The sequence below is a fragment of the Drosophila arizonae genome, chromosome 3 (genome assembly GCF_054131065.1).
Source record: "Drosophila arizonae isolate 15081-1271.41 chromosome 3, UAZ_ARI_1.0, whole genome shotgun sequence".
In the NCBI taxonomy this organism is placed as follows: Eukaryota; Metazoa; Arthropoda; class Insecta; order Diptera; family Drosophilidae; genus Drosophila; species Drosophila arizonae.
The window spans coordinates 960,666-986,426 of NC_142923.1; the positions used below are offsets into that span (position 1 = coordinate 960,666).

The 25,761-nt window shown below is 43.3% G+C and overlaps 5 protein-coding genes across 5 annotated transcripts in view; 3 read left to right on the plus strand and 2 right to left on the minus strand.

Annotated features, from left to right (window-relative positions):
* The window catches only part of LOC108609438 (putative G protein-coupled receptor CG31760), a 36,319-nt gene extending 27,157 nt beyond the window's left edge, over positions 1 to 9,162 (plus strand). The window contains 6 exon segments of the mRNA XM_089465584.1: positions 4,672 to 4,781; positions 4,860 to 5,004; positions 5,068 to 5,276; positions 6,359 to 6,608; positions 6,670 to 6,851; positions 6,956 to 9,162. Coding sequence (XP_089321710.1) covers positions 4,672 to 4,781; positions 4,860 to 5,004; positions 5,068 to 5,276; positions 6,359 to 6,608; positions 6,670 to 6,851; positions 6,956 to 7,715 — 1,656 coding nt within the window. The 3' untranslated portion in view covers positions 7,716 to 9,162.
* On the plus strand, positions 308 to 4,578 carry ZnT33D (Zinc transporter 33D). Its single transcript, XM_018004195.2, has one exon. It carries the CDS (start codon positions 411 to 413, stop codon positions 4,413 to 4,415), a length of 4,005 nt encoding a protein of 1,334 aa, XP_017859684.1. The 5' UTR covers positions 308 to 410; the 3' UTR covers positions 4,416 to 4,578.
* Positions 9,163 to 9,361: 199 nt separating the features above from the next.
* LOC108611509 (uncharacterized) lies at positions 9,362 to 10,989 on the minus strand. Its single transcript, XM_018004198.2, has 3 exons — positions 10,820 to 10,989; positions 10,513 to 10,698; positions 9,362 to 10,452 (listed from the first exon to the last, which is right to left on the minus strand). The coding sequence occupies exons 1-3, from the start codon at positions 10,872 to 10,874 to the stop codon at positions 10,226 to 10,228; spliced, it is 468 nt and encodes a 155-aa protein (XP_017859687.1). The 5' UTR covers positions 10,875 to 10,989; the 3' UTR covers positions 9,362 to 10,225.
* On the plus strand, positions 9,400 to 10,027 carry LOC108611508 (uncharacterized). Its single transcript, XM_018004197.2, has 2 exons — positions 9,400 to 9,663; positions 9,727 to 10,027. Exons 1-2 carry the CDS (start codon positions 9,400 to 9,402, stop codon positions 9,952 to 9,954), a joined length of 492 nt encoding a protein of 163 aa, XP_017859686.1. The 3' UTR covers positions 9,955 to 10,027.
* Positions 10,990 to 11,415: 426 nt separating the features above from the next.
* On the minus strand, positions 11,416 to 25,430 carry Socs36E (Suppressor of cytokine signaling at 36E). Its single transcript, XM_089465585.1, has 4 exons — positions 24,968 to 25,430; positions 14,361 to 15,136; positions 13,388 to 14,279; positions 11,416 to 12,862 (listed from the first exon to the last, which is right to left on the minus strand). The coding sequence occupies exons 2-4, from the start codon at positions 15,088 to 15,090 to the stop codon at positions 12,553 to 12,555; spliced, it is 1,932 nt and encodes a 643-aa protein (XP_089321711.1). The 5' UTR covers positions 15,091 to 15,136; positions 24,968 to 25,430; the 3' UTR covers positions 11,416 to 12,552.
* Positions 25,431 to 25,761: the final 331 nt, after the last annotated feature.

A 25,761-nucleotide genomic window follows, 5' to 3' on the forward strand; every position in this document is an offset into this window, starting at 1 on the left:
TGAACTTTGATGACTCGACAGATTTGCCCCAACATTTCTTGCTCCATTTGACAGCAGTACTCACATGGCGTGCAGAGTATACTAGCATTAGCCACGTACAAATACATTCCAGTATTGTTTACAATGATGCTGTCAACATTAGCCAAACGACAATGGAACTCCCGTCGGACGCATAAAAGACAAGAGAACAATGGCAAAAGCCTGCGAGTAACACGAGCACAACAAATGGGTTAAAAGGTTGCGTGGAGATGCGGATGCTCGTTGTTATGGCAGCTGGGGGAACTGGGGGAGCTGGGGGAGCTTTCAAGCGTCTCATTTACTAAATATAAACGTAACTGATTTTTTAATCAGAGTCTGGGCTTTGTAAGTGTGTAAAACAAACTAAAGCAACAATAAAACATTACTACAACATGAGCGACCAGGAACGAGCTCTGAGCGAGCGTAAAGGCGCATCCCATGTCAACGATAGCGATAACGAAGCTAATGACGTTGGCGAGGAGCTGCAGGAGGTGGAGGAGGAGGAGGACGAGGAAGCCATGCAGGCAGCCTTAAGAGAGATGGTTCAGGTGCCCGATATTGACCCCAAACAGAAGCAAACGCCAAGCAGGCAACCGTCGGAGCCCCGCCACATTGGCAATCTAATTGAGAAACTCAAGAAGACTGCGTCGCCAGAAACACAAAGGAAATGGCTCAAGACTGTGACAGATGTGGGAATTCAAGCGGAAAATACCGCCGTCGGCAAGAAGAGCACTCCAGAACACAAGCCAAAGAAAGCAGAACCCTCGGGCGAGAGACTGAAGCAAACAGCCATGCCGTCAGGCAGTTTGGCTCAACCTCTGCCCGCAGAGCAACAGCCCAGATCGGACCCATTAAAGAAACCCGAGGCTGGCAAGCAGACGACAATGCCAAACTATTTGCAGTTTACGGTTAAGCCCGAGCGACTGGAGCCCACAACATCGGACGAAGAATCCAAATTGGAGCGCATTGAAGCTGCCTCCAGGCCCAAGTCATACTTCCAAATCAGGGAGCAAGCCGAAGCAGCCATTGCTGCCATAGCAACTCCAGCCAAAGAGGCACAGGTCGCCGCCCGGCCAGAGAATGTATTGGAGCCAAGCAAACACTCAACTGGGGCCATCAATATACTGACGGGCCCATTTCGACGAAGCCTCAACGTAGAGCCCAGCGATGAAGAGCCATCAACAACAAAAGCGTTGCCCGAGGGCAAGAAGACAAAGTTCTTCAGCAATTTGCCATTATTTGGTCGAGGTAGAGCAGAATCCTCGGCTGTCGAGAAACCGACTGCAGAAGCGCAGAGTCAGGAGAAGCACCCCACACAGAAGGCAACCAGCGGCTTTTTTGCAAATCTAACATCGTTCAAAAGAAATCGACCAAAGCCCAATGAAAAGCTTGCCGAGTCTATCAACATCACTGCCCCCAATCAGTTTGTGGATGAGGCAATGGAGGCCACAGAAGTTCAGTCCACCCCGGGTGTAATTGGCACACAGTTTGCTCCAGTACCGAGCACTGGAATATTAGATACCGGGACTACACCGGTACCGAGTACTGGAATAATAGATACCGGAACCTCGCCTGTACCGAGTACTGGAATAATAGATACCGGGACTACTCCGGTACCGAGTACTGGAATAATAGATACCGGTACTAGTCCAGTACCGAGCATTGGAGTGATAGATGAAGAGGCTACCCCAATACCGAGCACTGGACTAATATATGAAGGGTCTACTCCAATACCAAGCACTGGGCTAATAGACGCTGGATTCACTCCAGTACCAAGCCTTGGAGTAATAGATGCAGGATCATCTCCAATGCCGAGCAACGTAGTGATAGATATAGGATCTACTCCAGTACCAAGCAGCAGCTCAATAGTACAGGCCGAAGAAGATTTCTATGACCTGGAAGAAGAAGGTGAAACCGAAGAACTAATTCAAACAGATGGCTCCTACGTAGTCACTTATCAAGAGCCTCTGTTTGAAAATGGCTCTACAATGCCCAATTTCTTAAATCAGTCTGAAGAAACTGCTGAGCGACTGTCCAGCAGTTCAATCAACTCAGAAGATTCGCCAGCTGAAAGAGCTTCATCCCGAGATGAAGAGACGAAATTTTTAATGAGAGCTGATCGAGTTGAAGGGCTTAAATATCCAATGGCAGCTGAACAAGGAATCCAAAATATAATTCCAGACCAAACTGCGGGTGCAAGAGCAGACCAACGCATCAATACAATCATGTCTAGGGAGCCCGATCTAGACACAGCAGCCTCAAGTTTAGCCGCAACTAATCAACTAATCGAAGTCAATGAGCAACAGTCAACGGCTATGGATACCGAGATCGAGCCATCTAACACTTTAACACGAACTGTAAAGGCCATCACTTCAGCGACTAGGCAACTGGAGGAGCCGATTATTAATTTGATATATAATTTTCCGATCTACGGCCGGTCTAGACCAACGCCAATCGACAGCAGCCCAGTAAGTCAAGAAACTGCTTTGCCTACTACGTCAGAGCCAGTCAGCGTGGAGCAGCCGCCAAATCTGTCCAGGTTTGGCAGAGAGAGGCCAACAACAAATCAAGGGACTGCAGAGACTGCTCACGATCCGGTCATTCCACTGGAGAGGTCTACACCAATGCCTTGTGAACCCAACATTAATATACTTACTGCTGTGCCAACTGATAGCGCCTTGGTCAGCTCAGCCAACAAGGCCTCTAGTGCCCAGAATCAGTCGAGTTCCAGCCTACGCCATCTGGTGCCAGCTATGACCTACAGCGGAGCCTCTCATCCCGGTAGTTCCAACTTCACCGAACAGCCAAGAGCTTCGCCTGTTGAAGACGGTTCGGCTGTCGAAGGGGACATTCCATCTACCAGCAATTCCTTGGCTAGCAACATATTGCGCTACTTTTTCCCGGCAGATCCCAAGAGTCCTCCACAGCAGGACCATGTACAACAAGTCGCAATGCATCCTTTGCCCAATGAAGTGATTATAATCCCGCCACAGCTGCTAAAAGACAAAGACCACAAATCGCAGGGCAGGGACAAAGACAACGATAAGAATAAGGAGAACGAAGCGGAAAAGGATAGGGATGAGACGGCCCAGTCCGGTCATATGAGGCATTCCGAGTCGATGCGCACTCTGACCATAATCGGCCGGCACTCGCACATAACGACGACCTACCGGGATCATTGCCATTACGAAAGGCACGACGAGGGCGTCGACAAGATCGCCAGGCGCAAGCTGATCATAGCCAGCGCGCTCTGTCTCACCTTCATGATCTGTGAGATCATTGGCGGCATACTCTCTCGCAGCCTGGCCATAGCCACGGACGCAGCACATCTGCTAACGGACCTAGCCGGCTTTCTCATATCCCTGTTCGCCCTGTACCTGAGCGCCCGCCCCTCCACACAGCGCATGAACTTTGGCTGGTACCGCGCGGAGGTGATCGGCGCCATGCTCTCGGTCTACTTCATCTGGGTCATCACGGGCGTGCTGGTCTACATGGCCATAGAGCGGCTGGTCACGAACAAGCATGATGTGGACGCCAAGATCATGCTAATCACCTCCGCACTGGCGATCGCCTTCAACATCATCATGGCCATCCAGCTGGGCCATGGGCACTCGCATGGCCACTCCCACGGCACGGCGCAAGCCCATTCGCACAGAGAGCCGAGGCTGCGCCTGAAGCCGTCCGAGACGTCCGCCGTTCCGACCGGTTCCAGGGCGAATATTGTTAGTCCCGTTCTCAAGGAGCAGCAGCAGCTGCTGCCACTTTCCGTTTCGGCCCAATGCACCCGGGCCGACAAGGAGAACATCAACGTGAGAGCCGCCTACATTCATGTCATCGGCGATATGATTCAAAGCTTCGGCGTCTTCCTGGCCGCATTGATTATATTCTTTAAGCCCACCTGGGCGTTTGTTGACTCCATTTGCACGTTCATCTTTTCGGTGATCGTCCTGCTCGTAACCTTTCGCATTTTGAAGGACGTGCTGATGGTGCTCATGGAGGCGACACCCGACTACATGGACTACGGCGAGGTGCAGCGCACATTCCTCAGCATCGAAGGGGTGGAGCATGTCCACAACCTACGCATCTGGGCGCTGAGCATCAACAAGATTGCCCTCTCCGCCCACTTGGCCATCAGCAAGGACGCCGATCCCCAAGTCATTCTCGAGAAGGCCACCACATTGATTCACAAGCGCTACAACTTCTTCGAGACAACCATCCAGATCGAAGAGTATACGCCCGGCATGGAGGACTGCAATCAGTGCATGACTCCCCAGACCAAGGCAGCCGTCGACGAGGCCAAGGGCGCGGATGACAAGGACAAACCAATCGATCACAACAATGCCAAAGATGATGACGAACGACGAACGCCATCGACGAAGAGATCCGCGAAAACTTAGCCTACAAACTCAGCCTAGCAAAGACTTTCCTTCCTTTCCTTTCTTTCTGTTGAAATTGCATTTGTACTCAGCTCGATTTCTTTTTGCTTGGGAAATCTTCTTTTAATAATGAAATTATAATAAAGAAAATTACAAACTTTTGGTCGTAATCACTTCAGAGTTGGGATCTTTCTTAACTAAATACCCTTAGTCTCTATATCAACTTTTAAAGACATATATATTTAAGCCTAATCGAATATCTTTACCCTCTTTATAGATGGTCGCCATATTTCCCTACCTGGATACCACCTGGTGCATTGCCACCAAATGGACGCGTCATATGGGTTTCTGCATCACCTACACCTCACTGCTCATGAAGACCTGGCGGTAAGTCAACTCTACCCACGATCCACCCCCCTCCCCCTCTCTCTCTCGTTCTCTTTGTACAACTCTCTTGCCTCGCAGTGTCTCCTTGACATATCGCGTCAAGTCGGCGCATAAGATAAAGCTCAATGACCAGCAGCTGCTGCAGTGGATGGTGCCCATCTTGCTCGTAATGCTCATCTATCTGGGCACCTGGACAATTTCCGCCACGCCCTACGCTGAGGTGGTAAGTGTCGGAGAGAAGAGTTAAATCAATTGCTCGGCTATAGCAGTTCTCATACCTTCACAGATCTACGATCAGAATCACCTGAAGTTCAAGCAGTGCTCGTACAATTGGTGGGATCACAGTCTGGCCATAGGAGAGGTCCTGTTCCTCGCCTGGGGCATTCGCGTCTGCTACAACGTGCGCAATGCAGAGAGCCTCTACAACGAGGCTCGTTTGATCTCCTATGCCATCTACAATATAGCCATTGTGAATATTGCCATGGTGGCTTTTCAGTAAGTCCAGCTATCACCTGTCGCACCTGTCGCACCTGTTGAAGTCCTCTATTTAAATTGTTTTTCTTTCTTAAGAGCTTCTCACACCATTTCTGTTTTTATCTTATTTTTTCCTAATTCCTACGCATGTCCTGGCATTTTATCTGCCCACTGCCACTGCCACGCCCACAATTTTAATTAAATTCACTGGCTTTGTGCGCTCGCGCATTTCCGTTGTAATCCTTTTTGTCGCCCTGCAAGGACATGCTGTCAGCCTCCACAGCTGTCTATCCATCTGTCAGTCCCTCCATCCCTCTGTCCCGCCGTCTGTCCGCCTGCTGCTTGCCTCTCGTCTCGCCCTGTCCGTCCGTCCGTCCGTCCATTTGTTTACACAGACATTCCACGGATTTCATTGCCAAGCTCTTGTCCGACTCTTGCCTTCTGCCTGCCAAATGGAAATCCTTTCAAGTGTTTTGATAATTAATGCAATTTGTTGTTGTGTTGTTCAACTTCCCTTCCCCCCTCTCCTTTTTCCCATGCAACGCTCAACTTGTTGCCCTCTGTACTTTAAGTTTAGGGCTTAGTCGTAGGTCAAGTTCCTTTTGCATAAAGTTTTCCGACTCTGTCGGGGATTCAAATTGAATTAGGTTAGGTTGAGTTGAGTTGAAAAAATAGGTAAGGAGTGATACAAGGGAATTAAAAGGCCACTTCAGCAGGTTTATATAAATGGAGTAAGGGATTGACTGACTGAAAGTGTGATCATTTGATTGATCGACTGACAGACTCAGTTACTGACCGAGAATTCGATGATTGACTGGCAACTAACTGACTGTTTGCTCAATTGATTGAGTAACTCACTGTTTGATTGATTGACTGACTGATTGATAGGATTGCTGGCTGATTAACTGTCATCTAAAGAACTCGCTATTAAGGGACAGAGAGATGCTTGAATGATCAACAGGACCAACCTGATTGATTGAGTGATTGACTAATAGTGGAGAATACATAATAATATATAAATATAAGCCGTACACTGTCCTTAAAGCCCTAAAGGTGCTCCAAATCCTCTCTGATATTCACCGCTCTCTTTCTTCCTCTTCCAGTGTAATGCTCTTTCCAAATGCTGGACCCGACTACAAATACATGCTGGGCTTTGTGCGCACCCAATTATCCACCACGACGACCATTGCCCTGGTCTTTGGCCCGAAGATCGCGCGCGTCCTGAAGGGCCAGGGCGACAAGTGGGATCAGAAGGCCAAGGTGCGCAGCATCACAGCCTCGTTCTCGCTCAATGGCGTGGGCCTGGTGCCCGAAGAGTCGCCCGATCTGTACCAGGAGAACGAGGAACTCAAAGTATGGCACCCAGTGCAAGCGTGTAAGACTTTCCTTAACCTCAAGCTCATCTCTCGTGCAGGAACAAATCCAGAAGCTGGCGCATCAAATCGAGTTCATGAAGACTGTGCACATGCAGATGAACAACCGACATCTGAAGCCAAAGCCTGGCGGCTACTTTACCATCACGTCAACCTCATTCCAGGCGCCCTACAGCAAGAGCACGGTTTCCACGGCGCAAACACAGACCGGCAAGGATGAAGGGTAGGACACTATTATTAATTTAAATAGTAGAAGGAATTTAATAAATATTAGTTTATATAACATATCCATATATGTTTAATCCTAACAATCCCATTTCTTCGCAGTTTGACCGGCAATGCGACGCCTCTGAAGTGCAAATCGCCGAAGGGCAAAGTCTGACGCGGTCAACGAAGTGTTAAAGATTGCTCAATAAATGTTGTTGATAAGCATGGAAGGGAGGTCGTGGATAATGCAATTGATTTTAGTTTCTACCAACAAGCAGACGAGCAGCAGCAGCGGCGGGAATGGCAGCAGGATGAGCTGGGACTGGAGCTGGGCAACGATTCGGATTTGCTGCGGCAATTCCATCGCATCTTTGCGCCCATTGTGGAGGACAGCTTGCAGCTGTACTACGAGCTGAACAGCAAATTCGACGATGATGCAGTGCAGCATGTACGCATACATCGCACTGTCGCCGAGCTGAACGAGTTGACCAGCAGCGAAGAGGAGACGCTGATGACGCAGCTGCAGTCGGAGCCAGAGCTGGAGCCGGAGCTGGAGCTGAAGCTGGAGGTACCCAGCGTGGAGAGCAGCTCAACCATTTCGACCACGTCGAGCAACTGCTTGTATGCGATGCATACGCCTCCGCCGCCATGCCTCGAGTCGCCACAGTCGGAGTTTGGGGATGAGCCGTTGACCATAACGGAGCAAGTGCAGCTGCATGCGCCGCCGGGCGACAACAACAATGCGGAGCAGGAGGAGCGGGAGCGGGAGCTGGAGGAGCAACAGGACTCTAGCCTCAACAACAACAACACCTCCTGCTCATTGTCCTCCACGCTGACGGATAGCAAAACTCTGGATGCTCGCACGCCCATCGTGGTTTGAAGTGACAGCCAATTGGAGTCCAATCGGAGTCCAATTGGAGGCGGGTATTCTGCTTTCTGCTTCAATTTGTGATTTCGTTTACAACAACAACAGCAAGAACAAAAACAACAACAACAACAACAACAGTAAACGCTTAATGTTTAAAACTAGTCTTAAATAATGTTTGTGTGTGTATGTGTCTCTAGCTCTGTCCCTCAACCGGGCGTAGGCGTCGGCCGTTGTTTGGGCGTGGCACGAAAGTAACCGGCAAGAGAGAGAGCGAAAAGAACGCGGAACCCAACGATGCGCCGCTCGCGCAAGAATTTTCTCATTATAATTTGTTAATAAGCTCATTTTGATTTTAGAAATATTTTGGGAAAATTTAAGTTTAATATTTATTAATATTATTGATTATTCAAATAATTTTTCATGCAATATAATTTAATTTATAATTTGAAACTAAGAAAAACTATTTATTTCCTAATAATAATAATTTTTTTATAATAGTTAAAAAATATTTATTTTTAATAAATCTATCTATTTTTTTTTTTTTTTTAATTTTAATCCAATTATAAAAATGCTTTAGACTATCTTATAATATACTATCCATGCCACGCCCAAAAACAACGACTTTGCCTTACATTGAACTTTTGAACTTCTGAATTCCCTAATTTGATTGGCTTTCGGTTTTAGCTTCTTACACATACGTCCATTTATTCTGGGTTTTCAAACATCTCTTCGATCATTCATCAACAAAATAGAGAAAAGTTACGAAAAGAATTCAAATTGAGCAAATTTTTTTCACTTCGTTCGGATTGTCAAGGAACTTGGTGGAGTCACTGGCCGAGGGGAAGGGATGGTAGGGGTAGTTGGGGGCCAGTTAAATTGTAGAATGTCAGATGGTAAAGCTCATAGAGCTATGCCCCAGGGCTTAGCCTGATCTTGTCCTTATTTCTCTCTCACTCTCTCCCTCATGCACCTCAGAAAAAGAAAACGTAATAAGAAAACTCCTTATTTTCACGCACCCACACGGAAAACTTTGTTGCAATTCGATTCGACCTTAAGTATTATAATCTAGTCAAAATACCTAACGCATCGTCAAGCTATATGTATATCCAATATATGAATCGTAAGGTTAGCAAACAGAGTCGATTTTAGTCTAATTGGTAAAAAGGCAGAAAATAAAAAATTAATAAATAATATATGAATTTTAGCGTACAATTTTTAACAATAAAATATATATTAAAAAAATTAAAAAGAAATTATAAAACAAAAACTGTTAACAGTCGCGCAATTTTTCAGAAATAGTTGGGCATTACGTATAAAAAAAAAAAAAAAAAAAAAACTTACAACAAATTATACAATTAATTAACAGTTAAGTTAATGTTTATTTAAACGTAAACATATTAAAAGAAAAAAATCAAAAGAGAAACAAAACAAAAACAAAAATTGCATAAATAAATGTTGATAAAAATAAAACGAATATAAAATGTATTTGATGTGGTCTACTAGGGACTGCTCGACTTGGAGAGCACAAGGATTATCCAATACCCAATACTCATCGGGGATCTTAGCTACTTTTGTCACAGGCTCGATTTATTTCGATAACTCCCATCAGACTCAGTCACAAACTGTGAGTTGTTCCCATCACATTTTTCAGCCTGAAATCGAAATTTAGATGTTTACGGCGTAACTAAACAGCAGCATGGGCCGCAAGTCTGATCCTGCTCAGGGTCGAGTACTTGACGAAAATTTCGAGTGTCTGATGCGTGTGGCTAATTGCATTGGGGAGGACTTGGCGCGGCCGAAGGATCGCGAGATTTGCTTCCAAACCCTTGAAGATCTGTCCAAATTCAATAGAAGCAGCTCGACCGTCACCAAGCGTCATGTGCGCAAGTTTCTCGCTTTCTACTTGCAGGTGCTGCGCTGGACCCAGGTCCATCAGCCCCTGGGACTATACGAGAAATGGGTAAGTAGACAGATAGAGATACAGAGAAAGAGAGTTGACAACTTCGGCCCTCTCGTATTCCAGTACAACACACAATCCAAATCGGATAAGGGCAACCAGCAGTCGGACGAAATGCATGTTTGGCTAGAGCACGGAGTCTCCTACCTGGCCATGAAGCACTTTGAGGATGGCTCCACCATTGTCTACTCAGCAGTTTCCAGGGACCCCAGCAACGGCTGGGCAGAGGGCGGACTCAAGACATTAGTCTCTGGGGGAAACACCGCAGAGACGTCAACTACAGAAGTTAGATAACTGTATATACGTTTAGTTTCGGCACTCTAAATCTGACTGATAAATAAATCAAAATATAAATATATAAACCTTACATACATTTCTCTTTGTCAAATATGAGATTTCTCTCTTCATTTCTCGAGATTCGGTGTACAACTGTGGTGGCTTAAAGTTAAATACAAAATGTGGACGGAATGTGTAGCAGAGTGTATACAATTTGCTTAAACTAAGTGTGATGGGAGCTTCCAAGTAGCTAATGAAGGCACTTCGTGGAGGCAGCTGGACTAGCTGCCTAGCTGCGCATGAATGCTCCAGCGGCTGCCATCAGGGCAAAGCCCAGCAGCAGCTGCAGAGACTTGTGCATGGTTACGAGGCTGGCGCCGTTGCAGCTGTCGCTGGAGCAATAGCACTCCTCCCAGTAGACGCCGTTCTCGTAGACGCCCCAATTGCAGACGCCTGTGACACCTGTGTCCGATACCGAGGCACAGCGACGTATTACTTGTCGCCAGCGGCCATCCCCTAGTGGAACACAAAGCAGATATAACAAATGGGAGCAACAATTGATCTGCAACTACTCACAGATGAAGCCTCGGGGTCCCTGCTGGATCACCTTCATGCAGAAGGAGCCTGGCATGTGGGACTCATCGCTGTTGCACTCAATGGCAATGTGCTCCGTGCGATTAAACGCTTTGTAGGCGCCGCAGCTGTCGTACCCCTTGCGATCTTGGTCCGATGAGCACTGGTAGCAGCGTATGGCGAAGCTCCCTAAACAAGTGAGTAATACCACAAGCAAATTTCAATTAGTTAATGCTGACAGACCACACCCAACATTGGACAATTAGCTAAGTAGACAATATAGCCTAATTAGCTATACGAAACAACTTACCGCACACGTTTAGTGTGAGCACCAACAGGGCGCAGCGTGTTAATGTCAGCATCATATAGCGTTCTTGTTATTTGTGCGTGTAAAAAGATTAAAAACTAAATTTACTTAAACAAAACAAGATGCTATGAGTGGAATGTGACCGTAAATAACGTTGACATTCTGTGTGAATGCCAAAGAATTGTGGCGGCGGGTCGATTGACAAAAGTGCTGGCCATTTGCAGTGTTGGCTGCTGTAATGAGCGTGGCGCGGATTTTAAAACATTTGAATCAATGCAATAATAAATTATTGTAAGTAGAATTAATGAGTATTTTACACTTCACCATATTTGTTACATGTAAATGCATACAGTTTTAACTTTTAAGAGCGCAAAAATGGCAATAATTTAATTATTTATAAACATAATAGTATGCAATGTGACCGTATGAAATGTTAATTTTTGTAGGTGGCCATGTGCAGTGTTGGTGAGCAACGTAAATAAGTTTGGCGCGCGCTTTGCAAATGTTTAATTATGCGCGATACAAAAACAAAATTTCGAAATTGAATATTTTATGAATACACTCAACAATGAAAAGAAATAAATAAGTATACATTTAGGTTACTTGTTGCAAATAGTTGTCCATTTTTTATTTGTTCTCATACACATCATTCTCATGTACAACATTGCGATATGTAACTATTTATGTTATGAAACAACTGCGTAATTTACACATAATATATAATATAGATAATATTTAAATTGTTTGTTTACGATTAACAGCAACCACCTAGTAGGAGTATTTAAATATAAACTAATGCTTATTTATTTAGATATAACTGTATATTTATGTATTTACAATTGGGGAAGGGGGAGCTTTAGAATATATATATGTATACATATATAGTTGAAGCGCAGCCACAATTTACAATTAGAATAAATAAATAAAATACTATTATTTGATGTACACATAAATTAAACATTTGCTTTTTCTTTTTTTGTTTGCAATTTGGCTAATGAGAGTTGTAACATCTAGATACGCCTAAGTGAGGGAGGGGAGGGGCTATATATTCGTAAAATACATATATATACAAAAAGTGTTAAAAATATACAAAAATCATATAAAATACTTTAACAAATGCATTCGCATTACTAAAATACTTCTTATTTGGGAAACAAATGCGCAGCGAGTTGTGGATCGGGCACGCCAATATTTGGGATATATACGTATGTATAGATAGATATATATATAATACCAGACATGCCTATTCTATGTATATATAGGAGAGGATCATTCAGTTTGTTTAGTTAATACTTATGTTTAGTTTACAAAGGCTATTTGCATTAACTATTTATATCATATTTTGATTCTGCATATTTTAGTTTTGTTTTCTTTTGGAGTTGGCGATGCACTGAGATTGTCACGAATTCTGTGTTTGGCTTTGCTTCTCTCATTTCGCTCATCGCTCGTGTGCATCAGGCGCTGCGCCTGCTGGGCTGATAACAGTTCAAACTGGCCGAGAGCCGAGCGAGCGCATGGAACAGGCGATTCGGCAGACGCATCAACTGCCGCTGCTGCTGCTGTTGCGGCTGTCGCAGCTGCGCCAGCACCTCGGCATGCTGCACATAGGAGACCCGTATGTTGACCGCCTCGTCGTCGTCGCCGTCGCTGCCGCTGCTGTCAACGTCTTCGTAGTAGGAGAAGCCCGCCGGCGGCAACTCGACAACAGGTGGCGCCACCGCCAGCGCTGCCGTGGACTATATGTTGGCGTAATACGGCGCCGGCGTGTGCGCGTCGCAAGGCTTGACGCGCAGCTTCTGCTTGTAGTGGTACTCCTTGAGATAGCTCTTGAGACGCCCGGGCAGCTCCAGCTGATTGATGCCGTCGTAGGTGGTATTCGAGACGATGGTGGCACGCGCCAGCTCCTGCAGCGAGAACGTCTGGCGGCGGTGCAGCGGCATGGTCAGGCAGGGCTCAAAGAACATGACGCACGACGGGTCCTTGTAGTGCTCCAGCAAGCCGGTCACCGTTTGATCAGCAAACACGCAAGGATCATGGCAATCGAAGCTGCAACGACAACAGAAATTACAAAATTAGTTCAAAGTTTAGCATGAATTTAATTAAATTTAAATGAATGAAGCTGTGCTTAAGCAATTTAGCTGGAAATGCTATCTGACGTTTTAAGCGTTTTTAGCCTGAAACCCCATTTAGCTGGAATCTCTTTTTATAGCAATTAATTTAGCATGAATAAATATGTACTTTTAGTGCTGCGCGTTAAATGTCGTCGGATCTAGTTCATGTGAATTCTCACGGCACAATAAGACAAGTCATCGCTAGACACCTTTTTGGAGCTACGTGGAGCTCATTAATGTGCTTGATGATTAATTTTGTATTATCGATAACACACGACAGCACAACTCACAACTCTAACATGGAAGGGGCACGAGCTCTCACTTTCCAATATACGGCATTCCACTGTTAGCTACATGTAAATATGTATGTGTGTACACCTACATGTGTACATAGACATTCACGTATCTCTACATGCATATATGTATGTATTTATGTCTCTGTTTATATGCATCGACTCACCTAAATTTGTGGCCACTTTGCTCGATGCGCGCATGCAGCGAACGTCCGTACTTGCGGAATGTAACGGAGAAGAGGAACTCCTCCTGCGCAGAGTCACGCAACAGGAACGTGCCCTCCGGCTTGCCCTCGAGCAGGCGCTCCGCCTCGTAGCGGTCCATCTTGCCCCAGTAGAAGCTGCTGTTGATGATCCGCTCCAGATCCGGGACCAGACAGTGCATGAAGTCTATCTGCGAATGCACCGTTACGCCGGCACCGTACGCATTCACCGTGGGCGGGCAGGTCTGTTCGATGGCGAGGGGCAGCAGAGCTGCCGTCCCAGCAGCAGGCGCTGCTCCCTCTGCGGTAACCAGGCGTATATTGTGACCCATGGCGGCGACCATGGGCAGCGTGTTGCGATTATTTTGGCTGGGCGCAGCGGGCTCCACGACGAACTGCGGCATCGGCTGCGAGCTGATGCGTATGATGACGTCGCCAATGCCATTCGGAGGCGCTGCCCAAATGGCCAATTGGCTTGGCTCCGCAATAGCCACTGAGTTGCGCTGAATTCGCTGCAATTGCGATGCCGCTGCTGCTGCGGCTGCTGCGCTGCCACTGCTGCTGCTTAGCGTCGGCGGCGTTGAACGTCTGTCGGCGCTGCTGCGCGTTTTATTCCTAGGTGCTGCGGCTGCTTCCTTTTTATCCTTGCTGGCCTGAGCGCTGCTCGAGCTGGACTCCAGTATGCCGCGTATTCCACGCAACGCATCCCGACATTTGCACTTGCAGCAGCGTCGCTGCTTCGATGTGGCTGCGGCTGCGGCTGCTGCAGCAGCTGAATTCGCTGAGAAGGCTTTGCTGCTGCGACTGCGACAGCAGCTGTTGCCCCCACCGCTGCTGCTACTGCTAGTGCTAGCTGCTGCCGAAGAAAGAGAGCGAGAGAAATAAAGACGAAAATAAATAACTGTATATTTGTGAATGAATTCGCTCTGGAGCTCACCTTGCGCACGTTGTTGTCCGCTCGACAGCATTTCGCTAACTGGCTGCGGCTCGAGCACCTCACAATACTCGACGCCTTCGCCGCTGCTGCGACGTAGCAGCGACGATAATGCCACTTCCAATTCGCCTTCTTCGCCGGCGACGTCGTTGCCGACGACGTCATCATCGTGCAATTGTAACATTCTCACCGAAGTCGGCGCCGACGCCGACGCCGACGCCAACGCTGACGTAGAGGCCGACACCGACGCAGTGCTTCCCGCTAAATTGTTATTATTCACAATTTGTCTTTCGCTTGGTTTTTTCGGTGCTTCCGTTGAAGAACTGCCCGCAGTTCGACTCGCACCTGCGCCCATTCGCTGCTCATTTGCATTGGCTGCGTCGTCCGCAGCAGACGCAGCGGCGCCCTCTGCCAACGGCAATTGCTCGCGCTCCCCCTCTCCCCCTCCCACTACCACGAGCGCCTCCTCCTGCTGATTGCCATTCTCCATTTTAGCCAATTGTATTTTAATTATAATTTGTCGCACCTCAGCTAACGCCTCGTCGGCGGCTGCTGCTGCTGCTGCTGCCGTTGTCGCTGTTGTTGTTGTATTCGTGCCGCCAGCTTCGACAATTTCGTCCAATTCTTCGTGCTGCTCCGAATTCGCTTCGCTAACGGGTTTTCTATGAATTTTGCTTCTGCTGCTGCTGCTGCTGTCAACGTCTGCTGTTCGCTTGCTCAATTGAAGACCCATTGGAAGCCGCTGTCTTCTGCTCTCTTCCAGTTCCGGCTACGTTCAACTGTGAATGAATGGAAAAAAAAGATATTCACAATTAATTTGGCTGTTTATTTATTAATTCGCATATTAGGGCTACACTCCTCTTAAAGGGGTGACCATATGTTTATCTTATTTATTCCATATTTTGGCATTTAGGCGCCTGCAGGCGCTGCCACCCTTTCTATTTGTTCCACTATTTGTCATATTTCCTGGGATTTCAAGGCGTTGCCACCGTAATATTCCCATTAATCACTCGCATTGTTTCCACTAGCTGCATTTCGGTGCGAAACGGATGTGAGCTATTTAAAATTGATTTGAAAGTCAAAATTTACCGCAAGTTTTTGCGTTCAGTGAATACATGACTGAGTAATAGAAATTCCACTCTATTTACAGTTAAGTTTTCTAAATCATTTTCTCACAGCAATGCATTCAAGTGTCACACAGAGTCAGACGCTTAACCGAGTGTGAAATGTCTTGACCTACGGCAACAAAACAGTCGACAGGCCCCCCTCTTAGCCCCACCACCTCCTCTCCCTTGATCTTCCAGTCTCGCTGACTTAATTAGAGTTGAAGTTGGAGCATTCATCAAGCAATTAAATGATAGATGGTAGAAGCACCCCCCACACACACGCACACACACAGTCACAGCTGTTGGCTGCCAAGTGGCCGACGCTCCCCCACACGAGCTGACTCACACATTGCTCAAGGAATGGCCCATTGAAATAAACAATGGAGCGCATACCAATCCCACGCATCGCGCCTGTCGACAGCATCTTTGCGAGAGCGTAACGTAACGCGAAATAACGTAATGATTGATGCTATATTTAGACAAGGCAACGGAGTAAACGCAGAGGAGAATCTGGCTAAATTCTAGCCGAATATGATGGAACAAGTGAAAATGTTTATATTTATGTGTATTTACTCACTCGCTTAACTGGAAAGATTTAGCAGTTATGCATTGTGAATATGATGGAGCAAGTGAAAATGCTTTAGATTCGTCTATTCACTAGTTCAGCTCAAAGTAGGTCTCAGTGGTTCATTTGAATAAAGCGCTCCATTGATGCGCCCAACTTCTTTTGTATATCAAATTTTTGTTAATTTCACAAATCATTGAAATGTTCAGAGAAACAAGAAGAAGCACGAAAAAACCCTGCACACACGAGTCACATTCAAGTTTACACTGTAAAATGTCGTTCATTCAGCGGAATCGCGCTTACGAGATTCATTTATTGATAAGGCGACTCGTATAAACGATTTGCAATTTATCTGAAGCGAAACTACGCTCTGGCATGTGTGTGTGTCTGTATGTGTCTGAGTGATTCGCAGTGTGACTCGGAATCCTTATCGCTGCAATTGAAATACGTTAGCAAATGCGTCATCCAATTCAAGGGCAGACCGTGACAGACTTCGCTCTAATGAGTCACTTTCTAGGCCAATGTACTCCACTCCAACGACAAAACTACAACAAAACGTGAAAAAGAACAGCTGGCAGCATTGACAAAAAAAAGCGTTGTCATTCTTTGGGTATTTCATGAAGCATTAGATCACCGATCAGGCGACTTTCTATTATCATCCCAATATAATATAATAGTCATTTCAACATATAAATTTTATATTCAAATTGGCAAGTCGCTTGTTCTATGTTTAAATATTTAATGCATTTTCAGCAGAATCACAAGAATATCATCCTAATTAATGCTCAACTTACTTTATTATATACCAAGTATATAATAGGTAATGTAATTATCTTCTGCAGAATCAGAAATCGCAGTTCACTAATTCCGACATTTATCTAATTGGCGTTTCAGTAGAAACACAAATATAATTTTCTCAGCGCTAATTGGCAATCAGTGAACTTAACCAATCGCCGCGCAGTTATGGCTATATATACATATGTACATCTATATGTACTTGAAACACCATAAATTTCTGGGAAATTTCAAAACGTCGATTGGAAACGCTTTCAAATTTCGCTCGTTAAACAATTAACAATGCGAGAAGGTCGAGGGAGACGGAGACACGGCGGAGAGTATTTAATGGCAAAGCTAAAGTTGGCTGGAAAACCATTTGAGGCATTTCGTACTTCCCGGAAATGCTATAGACAGCCAAAATGCGAAATAAAAAACTCGATATGGCAACGTTTGATTTGTGTTTAGTTAGAATTTCTATATTTTAATTGGCTTTCCTCTCGATACTATACAGTTAGCTAACTAATTGCCATGCAGCGCCATCTATCGGCATCAGCGACAGCAACAGCAACAGCACGTGCTGCATTTCGACCTTACTCAATGCGAATGAATCAATTCATTATGACACAGCTCATTCTGATTCGCTAATTTTAAACACAAAGTCCCAGAACAAAATGAATTATAGCAATATACATATATTATATGGCAGAATGTATATGTGCACATATGTATGTATATATATTATTTACGATAATGATGAAATCCAGAGAACCCGCATGACATGACGAGCGCTGAGCGAACAACTTTCAATGGAAACCCACAGAAGTTGAAGCATACCAGATAAAACCGCATAGCGCGCTCTAAAAAGCTAAACACACACACACACACATGCATGTTAGTAGGTAGGTAGTTTAGCCATTGGAGCATGAGTCACAGGAGCGGTTGCGCTGCAGCCTGCTTGGCGGTTCGAGAGGGCCCGCGCTTTCGTACCTTCTTTCTTCACTTTGTTTTTTACTTTTTTCCGTGTTGCCATGAGCTGGAAGTGCTGCAGACAATGCGAAATTTCATCAGAAATCCAAATACAGATAATGATCTAATACATAACTTGTTCGTGGTAAAAATAACGTTGATAAACGTTTCACAGTAAACCCAACTCTATATGTATATGTATATGTATATGTATAGGGGGCGCGTATGCACACATATGTATGTTTGTATGTACATACATTAGCACGGGGTGCATTGTATATTACTAAGCACCTGCGCTTATCTATAATGCGAGTTGAAATTAGTTTTGAATAAATTGTTCACAATTCGCAGTTTAAATACTTCTTTTTTTTTCTCTCTCTCTCTCTCTCTCTAACTCTAAAGCCAGCGCCGTATACAAATACTGAATATTTGACTTTGTATTTAGTAAAAAGTTCAAAGCAACTAAACCTTAAAGGGACGGCGGCGGGTGGAGGAGAGTCTGCAAAACTTTTCCAATTCAGTATTGAGAAAAATAAAACTTTGCTAAAAGTTAAGTCGCAGTTTTGCAAACATTAACTGTGGGAAGCGGGTTCCCAGCAATTCACCACCCGCTTGAGTTTACATAACTGCGCTGCTTCCCTCTCGCTCACTTCAATATCCAAGAAAGGAAAAAAAAGCGAAATTGCTGCGCTGCTGCTGCCTCCGCCCATTGTCATGTTTTTACGCTGAAATTGTCACAACAAAGCAAAATGAATTGCGGTCAGTGCGAGCGACGACGACGTGTAGAGGAGAGGGTGAGAGAGAACGAGAGATGATGACAACAATGAAGCTAGGCAAGCGGCTGTAGTAGAAGTTGTAGTTGTAGTGGAATAGCAGAGACGGGCAAGTGCAAAACTAAAGCGTGAGCAAAAAGTCAACTGCAAACAACAAAAGCCTGGAAGGAGAGGGAAGTCAGAGTCAGAGTCAGAGCGTGGCGAGAAGAGGCGCGGCGAAGCTTGCAAGCAGGATAGGGCTATATAGGTAGACAACAAAGACGAATGGGACAGACAGACGGGCGTAGGATTTTTAAAGCGAATTCAATTACTTTTTGTTGCTGTCGCTTCGTTGACTCTGTTGGCTGGCTGCTGCCACTGGCTGCTACTGCTTCTTCTTGCTATTTATTTCAATTTTTTGTTTTTTATTTATTTTGATTTTTTTCGTTTTTTTTTTTTTTTTTTTTTTTTTTTTTGCTTTTGTAGTTACTTGGAATTCGCAAATGAACTTCGCTTGAAAACAAAATCACATGCAAAGCAGAGCGCGCGGCAACAAAGCGCAAAGTGCCAAAGGAGCGCAACGAACGAACCGAAAAGGGAGGACAGAGCAGAGAACGGGGAGTGGCCTCTGCCTTCGCCTCTGCGCCTCTGTACAATGCGGCCTGAGAAAGTGTATTTCATTTTGATATTTTTCGCAAGAAAATTGAAATGAGATTTATTTATTACGTTTTCATTTTGCCGTCCGACCGTCCACCCGGCCACTCACTCATGCCATGACATACACATATATATGGATATGTATATGTGTGTATATGTACATATGTACATGTATATGTACATGTACATGTACATGTATATGTATGAATATTAAAAGGTATTTGCTTCTCTCCATTCATTGCGCGCTTCGCTCGAAATTGTGTAGTATGAACATAAACAATTCTCATGGCAATTCGGCTTTTTCATATGCCAATTTAATTAGCAATTCCACCGAATTCAGTTGCTCTCACCCACGAGCTTGATTTTTTATATTTATCTACGGGTCGCTATCTCGCTCACACACACCCGCCCACCCACACGCACACTGCTTCTTCATCTATCCCTTCATACGCTTATCATGCGGATCGTGACTGATATGCTGGGGACTTGGCCATTGCCATGGAAATACCTAGAGAAATCTCATTGACGTAGGTAAACAACAAAAATATGTAGCAAAAAAACAATCAAATCAAATTCTCATAAGATTCCATTGTTTATAACATAGCTTACTGTGAAATATGAATGCAAGCACACACACGCACTCACACATAGTCAGTTCATTTTTGACATTTGCAGTTAACAGTTAGCTGGCATGGCTGCCCAAGGGCAGTCAGTGTCGTAGAGGCAATTTATTTGTTACATTAGGGTGGTTCACGAAATGAAATGAATATTTTTATTTGAGTTGGATGCAAAGTCTTGCGCTCTTTGCTATTTTTAAATTATTTTCAAGTTTTGATAAAAATCTTTATTAGAAGACGGAATTCTACTTTTTGGTATTTCGAGCTCTTATCGCGCTATTTTGGGCAGTCGCATTATCAGCACAGCTCTCGACTCGGATAAATTTTCTAGGTAAATATACTATACTCTATGTACATATGTGCTTTATAAAGTACGCACACACGTTAATACAAACGCAATAATCTATATAAGTGGTAGCAGAAGGAGAACGAGAGGTAGCACAATAAATATATTAACATGAATGTGAAAAGTGGCAAAATTCGTAGAAATTCGCTGCGGCGCTGAAAGGCTCTCATGATAAATCCACATACAATTCACAGATATATACATATATGTACATGTGTGTTCTTGGAAAATATGTATGCACACGGTACTCACATGGTTGGTGAAGTCATGAAGTTGTTTAAAGGTACGCAGCCCCTACAATGTACATGTGTGCGTATGTGTGTGGGTGTGTGTACTTTTGTGTAGGTGTACGCCTTTGTGTATGTGTGTGTGTGTGTGTTTCTGATTAAACGCAAGCACTAACAAAATTTCGGCTTAATTTGCCAACAACTTTACTCTAGTCCAGCTGCGGGCTGTGAGTCGAATGCGTTGTCAAGGTTACCTCGAAAGATGGGTTCGGCCTATTCATGCTTAGATACAGAAACTGATACGAATATAGCTAGAGATACACACACACACAATCATTTATTTAGATACATTTGTATCTTTGTGTACATATTATGATATGCTAATGCTGGAGGTTCGCATTTGTACGCATAACGGTGAATGAAAAGAATATATCCAAATTGGCTTTTGTTCGCAGCAAATTCTAAACCCCAAAGTTAGACGGAGCTTAACAGACGAAACGAGAGAAATAAATGCAGATAATACGGCTTAGGAAAAAAACAACCATTCTGTTAAGTTGAATGAATTTAAAGACTATATACATACATACATTCTTATGTACAAACATATATAATCAGATGACATGTGAGTCGGATAGCATTATTAAAAGTCAGAAGAAATAAAGAGTACTTCAGGTTAATATAAACAATAGAAGATACGGTAGATTGCTATACGATATACATATGTACACATATGAAGTAGTTGATATACTAGTACAGCTATGTCTAGTAGTGAACATAGTGAAATATCTATAAGTATTCGATGTAATACAAGTTATTAAAGTCAATTTATACAATATTTATAAGTTCGTTAGTAGATAACTTATCATATTGTATTAAAAATAAAAAATTTTAAGTTTCTGTGTCGTAATAATAGCTAAATTTGATTAAAATCTGCGGTTGAACATTTCATTCATAGTTTCAATAGTTATACTACTCATAGAGCCCATATGATTTATGTTCCTCAAGAGCCAACCCACATACCTGGTGCCCGAATTGAGGTAGGCTCCACACTATTATCAAGAACCACTTGGATATTACCGAATAAGGCAATGCCTAATACTTTACGGCAATCACCGACTCGTTCCGTCCAGAAATGTCAACTGAACAATTCAGCGCAACAATCGGCGCTCTTTATTCAGTCAACAGAGACCATACATACGTATGTATGGATGTGAGTATAATAGCTACGATTAAATTTATAAATTTAGCGATTACGATTGCCTTCAGCCGGAAGCCGATAGGGAAAATTAAAAATATGAACGAAACCGTAAATTATAGTACTTTATGTATGAATATACATATATATATATACGCAAACACACGCACATACTCGTACTCACTCGTAAAACAGTTCCAGGCAGCTGTAAATATAATCAAAGCGTACCACAAAATTTCATTGATAAATAACAACGGTAAATGAAAAGCCCGACTGTGTATTTGTGAGCGTGTGTGTGTCGCCCATCCACCCATTGAGCTTGCCAACTAGAGGTGTGCACGGCACGTGAATTAGTAACTGCTGTATCGAGTAACGGTTACTCAATGTAAACAGATGAGTGCATAAATAAAACAAAGATGGTCTATTAAAGAACAGCAATAAGTGTGTGTAGTAAAACAGATACATATAAACACTTTGTAACAAGGCAATAAATCAGTAATCGAGTTATTCGATATTTGAATGTACTTGAATGCAAATAAACTCTGAAGTTGACCTTTCGACTCTGCGAGTGCAGAAGCAGAGAATTCAGTGCTAGTTACGCGCGCAATTTAAGTTACTTATCACAATTCACACGAAAATCAGAGTGTTTAACGGACCTGATAGTATTCAAGCGAATAATACGCGTATACACAGCGCTTATCAGACACATAGCGCACAAGACTCAAAGAGGAGGAAGAGGTTGGGAAACAACAATTCCAAGAACAATCAAAAGCGCTTCGTTTTCCATGGAAATGGAAGGCAAATATGTGCACACTCACACTGAGAGAGCGAAAGGGGCGGAGTGAGAGAGAGAGAGAGGAGCCACATGAAGAAGAGACAACATGGGCATGAGCAAGTGGCTTAGATAAGTCAACTGGAACTGGAACTGGCACTGAGGAACTGGCTCTGCTTGGCTGGGGGTCATTGGGGGTGTGTGGGCCATACGGACCAAGTGTAACAGGTAATTGGTAACTGGGCAACGCTCGGGCAAATATAGATTAGGTCGTCATCATCTACTTACGAAAGCGACCCAGATGAAACTCAAAGCAAAGCCAAACATAACAAAACATTATAAAACAAGTTCAAAAACTTGAAGCCAACCAAAATGAACCGGTTTCTGAGCAACAACAACAAAATAATCATACTAATATCCAAGCAAAACAAAACAAAAAGTTCAATAACAATCTTTGAGTATTAATAGCTTTATATGCATACAGCTTCGATGATTTACTATGAAAAACAATTAAGAGCAAACTAACAAAAACATAAAACATCAAAATAAACAAACAACCAAAATGAATTCCACTTTAACAAAAATTGAGTGTTTTGCCCACATTTCACTTTTGGCATTGCGATTCAATTGAACAAATTCACGCGAACAATTAACAATGAGCGCAAAATGAAGACGGAGAAGAGAAAGAAAAAACAACAACAGCAACAATGCATAGCCATTCGCATACATCAAATCAAATTTCCACGAAATCTGCACGTAAATCGTATAACAAATACAATAATACAATAGAAATAGGGAAGAGTGGAAGAGAAAGAAGGAAAAAAAAAAAACAATAATAGCCCGAGTGGCAGCAGCAGCGGCAGCTGAGCATAAGCCAATAGCGACAGAGAGGTTAGAATGGGGTGGGGAGAAATAGAGAATGGCAATCTTTACATGTTCATGCGTAGCGTATCATGATAACAGTGGGATCATAGAGTCGGTTGCAAAAATTTTAAGAAAAATTTAATTTCATTTTATTTATACATACATATAGATGAAAAAAAAATATATATATATATTTATATATAAATTGTAACTTGAGTATTTTAAGGAAATTCATTAAATCAGTTTAATTTTTCGTATTTTATTTCTGCTTTGTTCGAGTCAGCTCATTTTTATTTTTCATGAGTAATGCACAAAAAAATAAGCTGATAATTGCTTTTTTTATGCATTTCCGCTAGCTTGTCATGAAGTACATAGCCATATATACATATGTGTATTTATTAAAGAACAGCTGCTCAAATACCCGAACCAAAGACTAGTAGCTATACTATTAGATAAATCATAGTAAATTAAGAGGCTTTCAATGAATGTTACTCACATACTAGCAGCTTGACTGCATTTAACAACTTTTATTTATCTTGAAAATACCTAAGTTAAATGCCAAAGCAGCTGCGTGTGAACAAACACGATCAACTTAAGGGACATGCAAAGGGCTCAAGTTTGTCTTCTTCTTATTCATCTCTTTTTTTTTTTTGCTTTTCGGCGCAGACAATTTGGCATATTCGCCGTAAATATCGTTTGGCTCGCGGGCGAATCTATAAAAGCCAATTAAGCAACGCCCCAATTACACTTATCCTTGCTTCTATGTGTATGTGTGTGCGTCCGTGTGTCTGTGAGTTGGAAACAATTTCAATTTCACATGAAAAGCTATTAAAAATGCCAGAGAGCCCACAGAAATGCACTCAAAAAAAGTTTTAATACAAATTCAAGGAAATGAGCGGAAGAAGCTGGTCAAAAACCCGCTTTTAACAAGAATGATCAAAAAACTCTGCATGCTTGTGTGTGTGTGTGTGTGTGCATTACAGACAACAGCAAAGTTAATAACACCTTTTCTTGTGAAGGGTAAGTCGAAAAAAAAATATATATATCGTCTCTGCCAACGTCGAGTGTGTATGAAGTATGGCTTCAGGCGAATTGAGTCAAGTTTCGCTCTTGCTCTCTCCCTCTCTCTCTCTCTCTATAGCTGCGCGTGTAAACGTGTGTGTGTGTGTGAGGCCAGCTTCAGCTTGGCTTGTGGTGTTAAATGTTTGCAGCCGCAGCAGCAGCATTTCATTCAATAGCCGCCACAGCAACAGCAGCTGCCAACTTCAGCAGCCGCCAACTGCCGCGCTCCCTTTCCCATTGTCTGCTTTATGCTCTTGTTGCTATTGCCAAGTCTCTCAGTGTGAGCGCGAGAGCAAGCATATGCATATGGACGTGTGTGTGTGTGTGTGTATGTGTGTCAGTTTGTGTGCGCATTGTTGTCCGTCTTGTTGAGCTGCTGCTTCTGCTGTTGTTGTTGTCGTCGTCGTCGTTGGCTCGCTTGGCTGTCTGTCACTTCTCAGAAATCGGTCTAAATTAGAAAATGCGTTTCTGGGAATTTCGTATATCTCTTTTGGGCACAACGAAATAACGCAACGGCGACACCAATAATATATATGTATATATATTCTTTTTAATAAATATGTACATACATCAAGTATTGCTACTTATATGCCCTTGCCATAAACCATATATATTTATGTGTGTGTATTAATATAAATTTATCAATGGCATTTTTGCCACATAAGTTGTAAACTTTTTTGTTGGCATCATACCCAACTATTTACCTGATTAAACGCTGCTGCTGCTATTTTTGTGTTTTGCAATCGCTGTCGTTGTTGTTGCTTGCTAAATATTGGCTTGTTGGCAATTTATATAAATTGTATTTTAAGCATAATTCAGTTTAGCTAGCCACACAAACATTCGCACTTAGTTATATATCTGTGCTCTCTTTCTCTCTCATTTACACTTTCCGATTTATTTTCATCTTGTTTAACACCACGCGCACACCATCTTTTTGCACATAAATTGCACTGAAAACACAATCGAATTAGTGTTCACTTCAATTCAGCGGCGTTGATTTCATCAACTTAAGCAATTTCACTAACGCAACGAGGACGTATCTCAATTCTTTTGTAGACATTAAAGCTATACCGAGCGACAACAACGAGATACGTGCGTGCTACGAGTTCCAAGTACTGCTCGTTTGTGTCAGTGACACACACTGCCACAACGTGAAGTTGGCTCTGGCTGCCAGCAGACGCGTATCGATATGAACGATACTTCCTTTACTTGCAGTGTGACCGGATTCTTGAATTGGTGGCATTCCACGAGATAAATATTATAGAAAATTATTTATATTTTATTTTCGGCATGATATAAAATTAAAATAATTATTTATAATTTTTATGATATTTTTCTAGCGGCATATTTTCCAAGGAAAACAATGTCTTCTTAAGAAAAGAGAAATAAATACTTTTAACAAATAAATAGCTTATATGAAATAAATTTAAATTGTATCTATTTCTGAGTTTATTCATTTCAATTTCAAATAGTTATTGTACATTTGTATGATTATTCA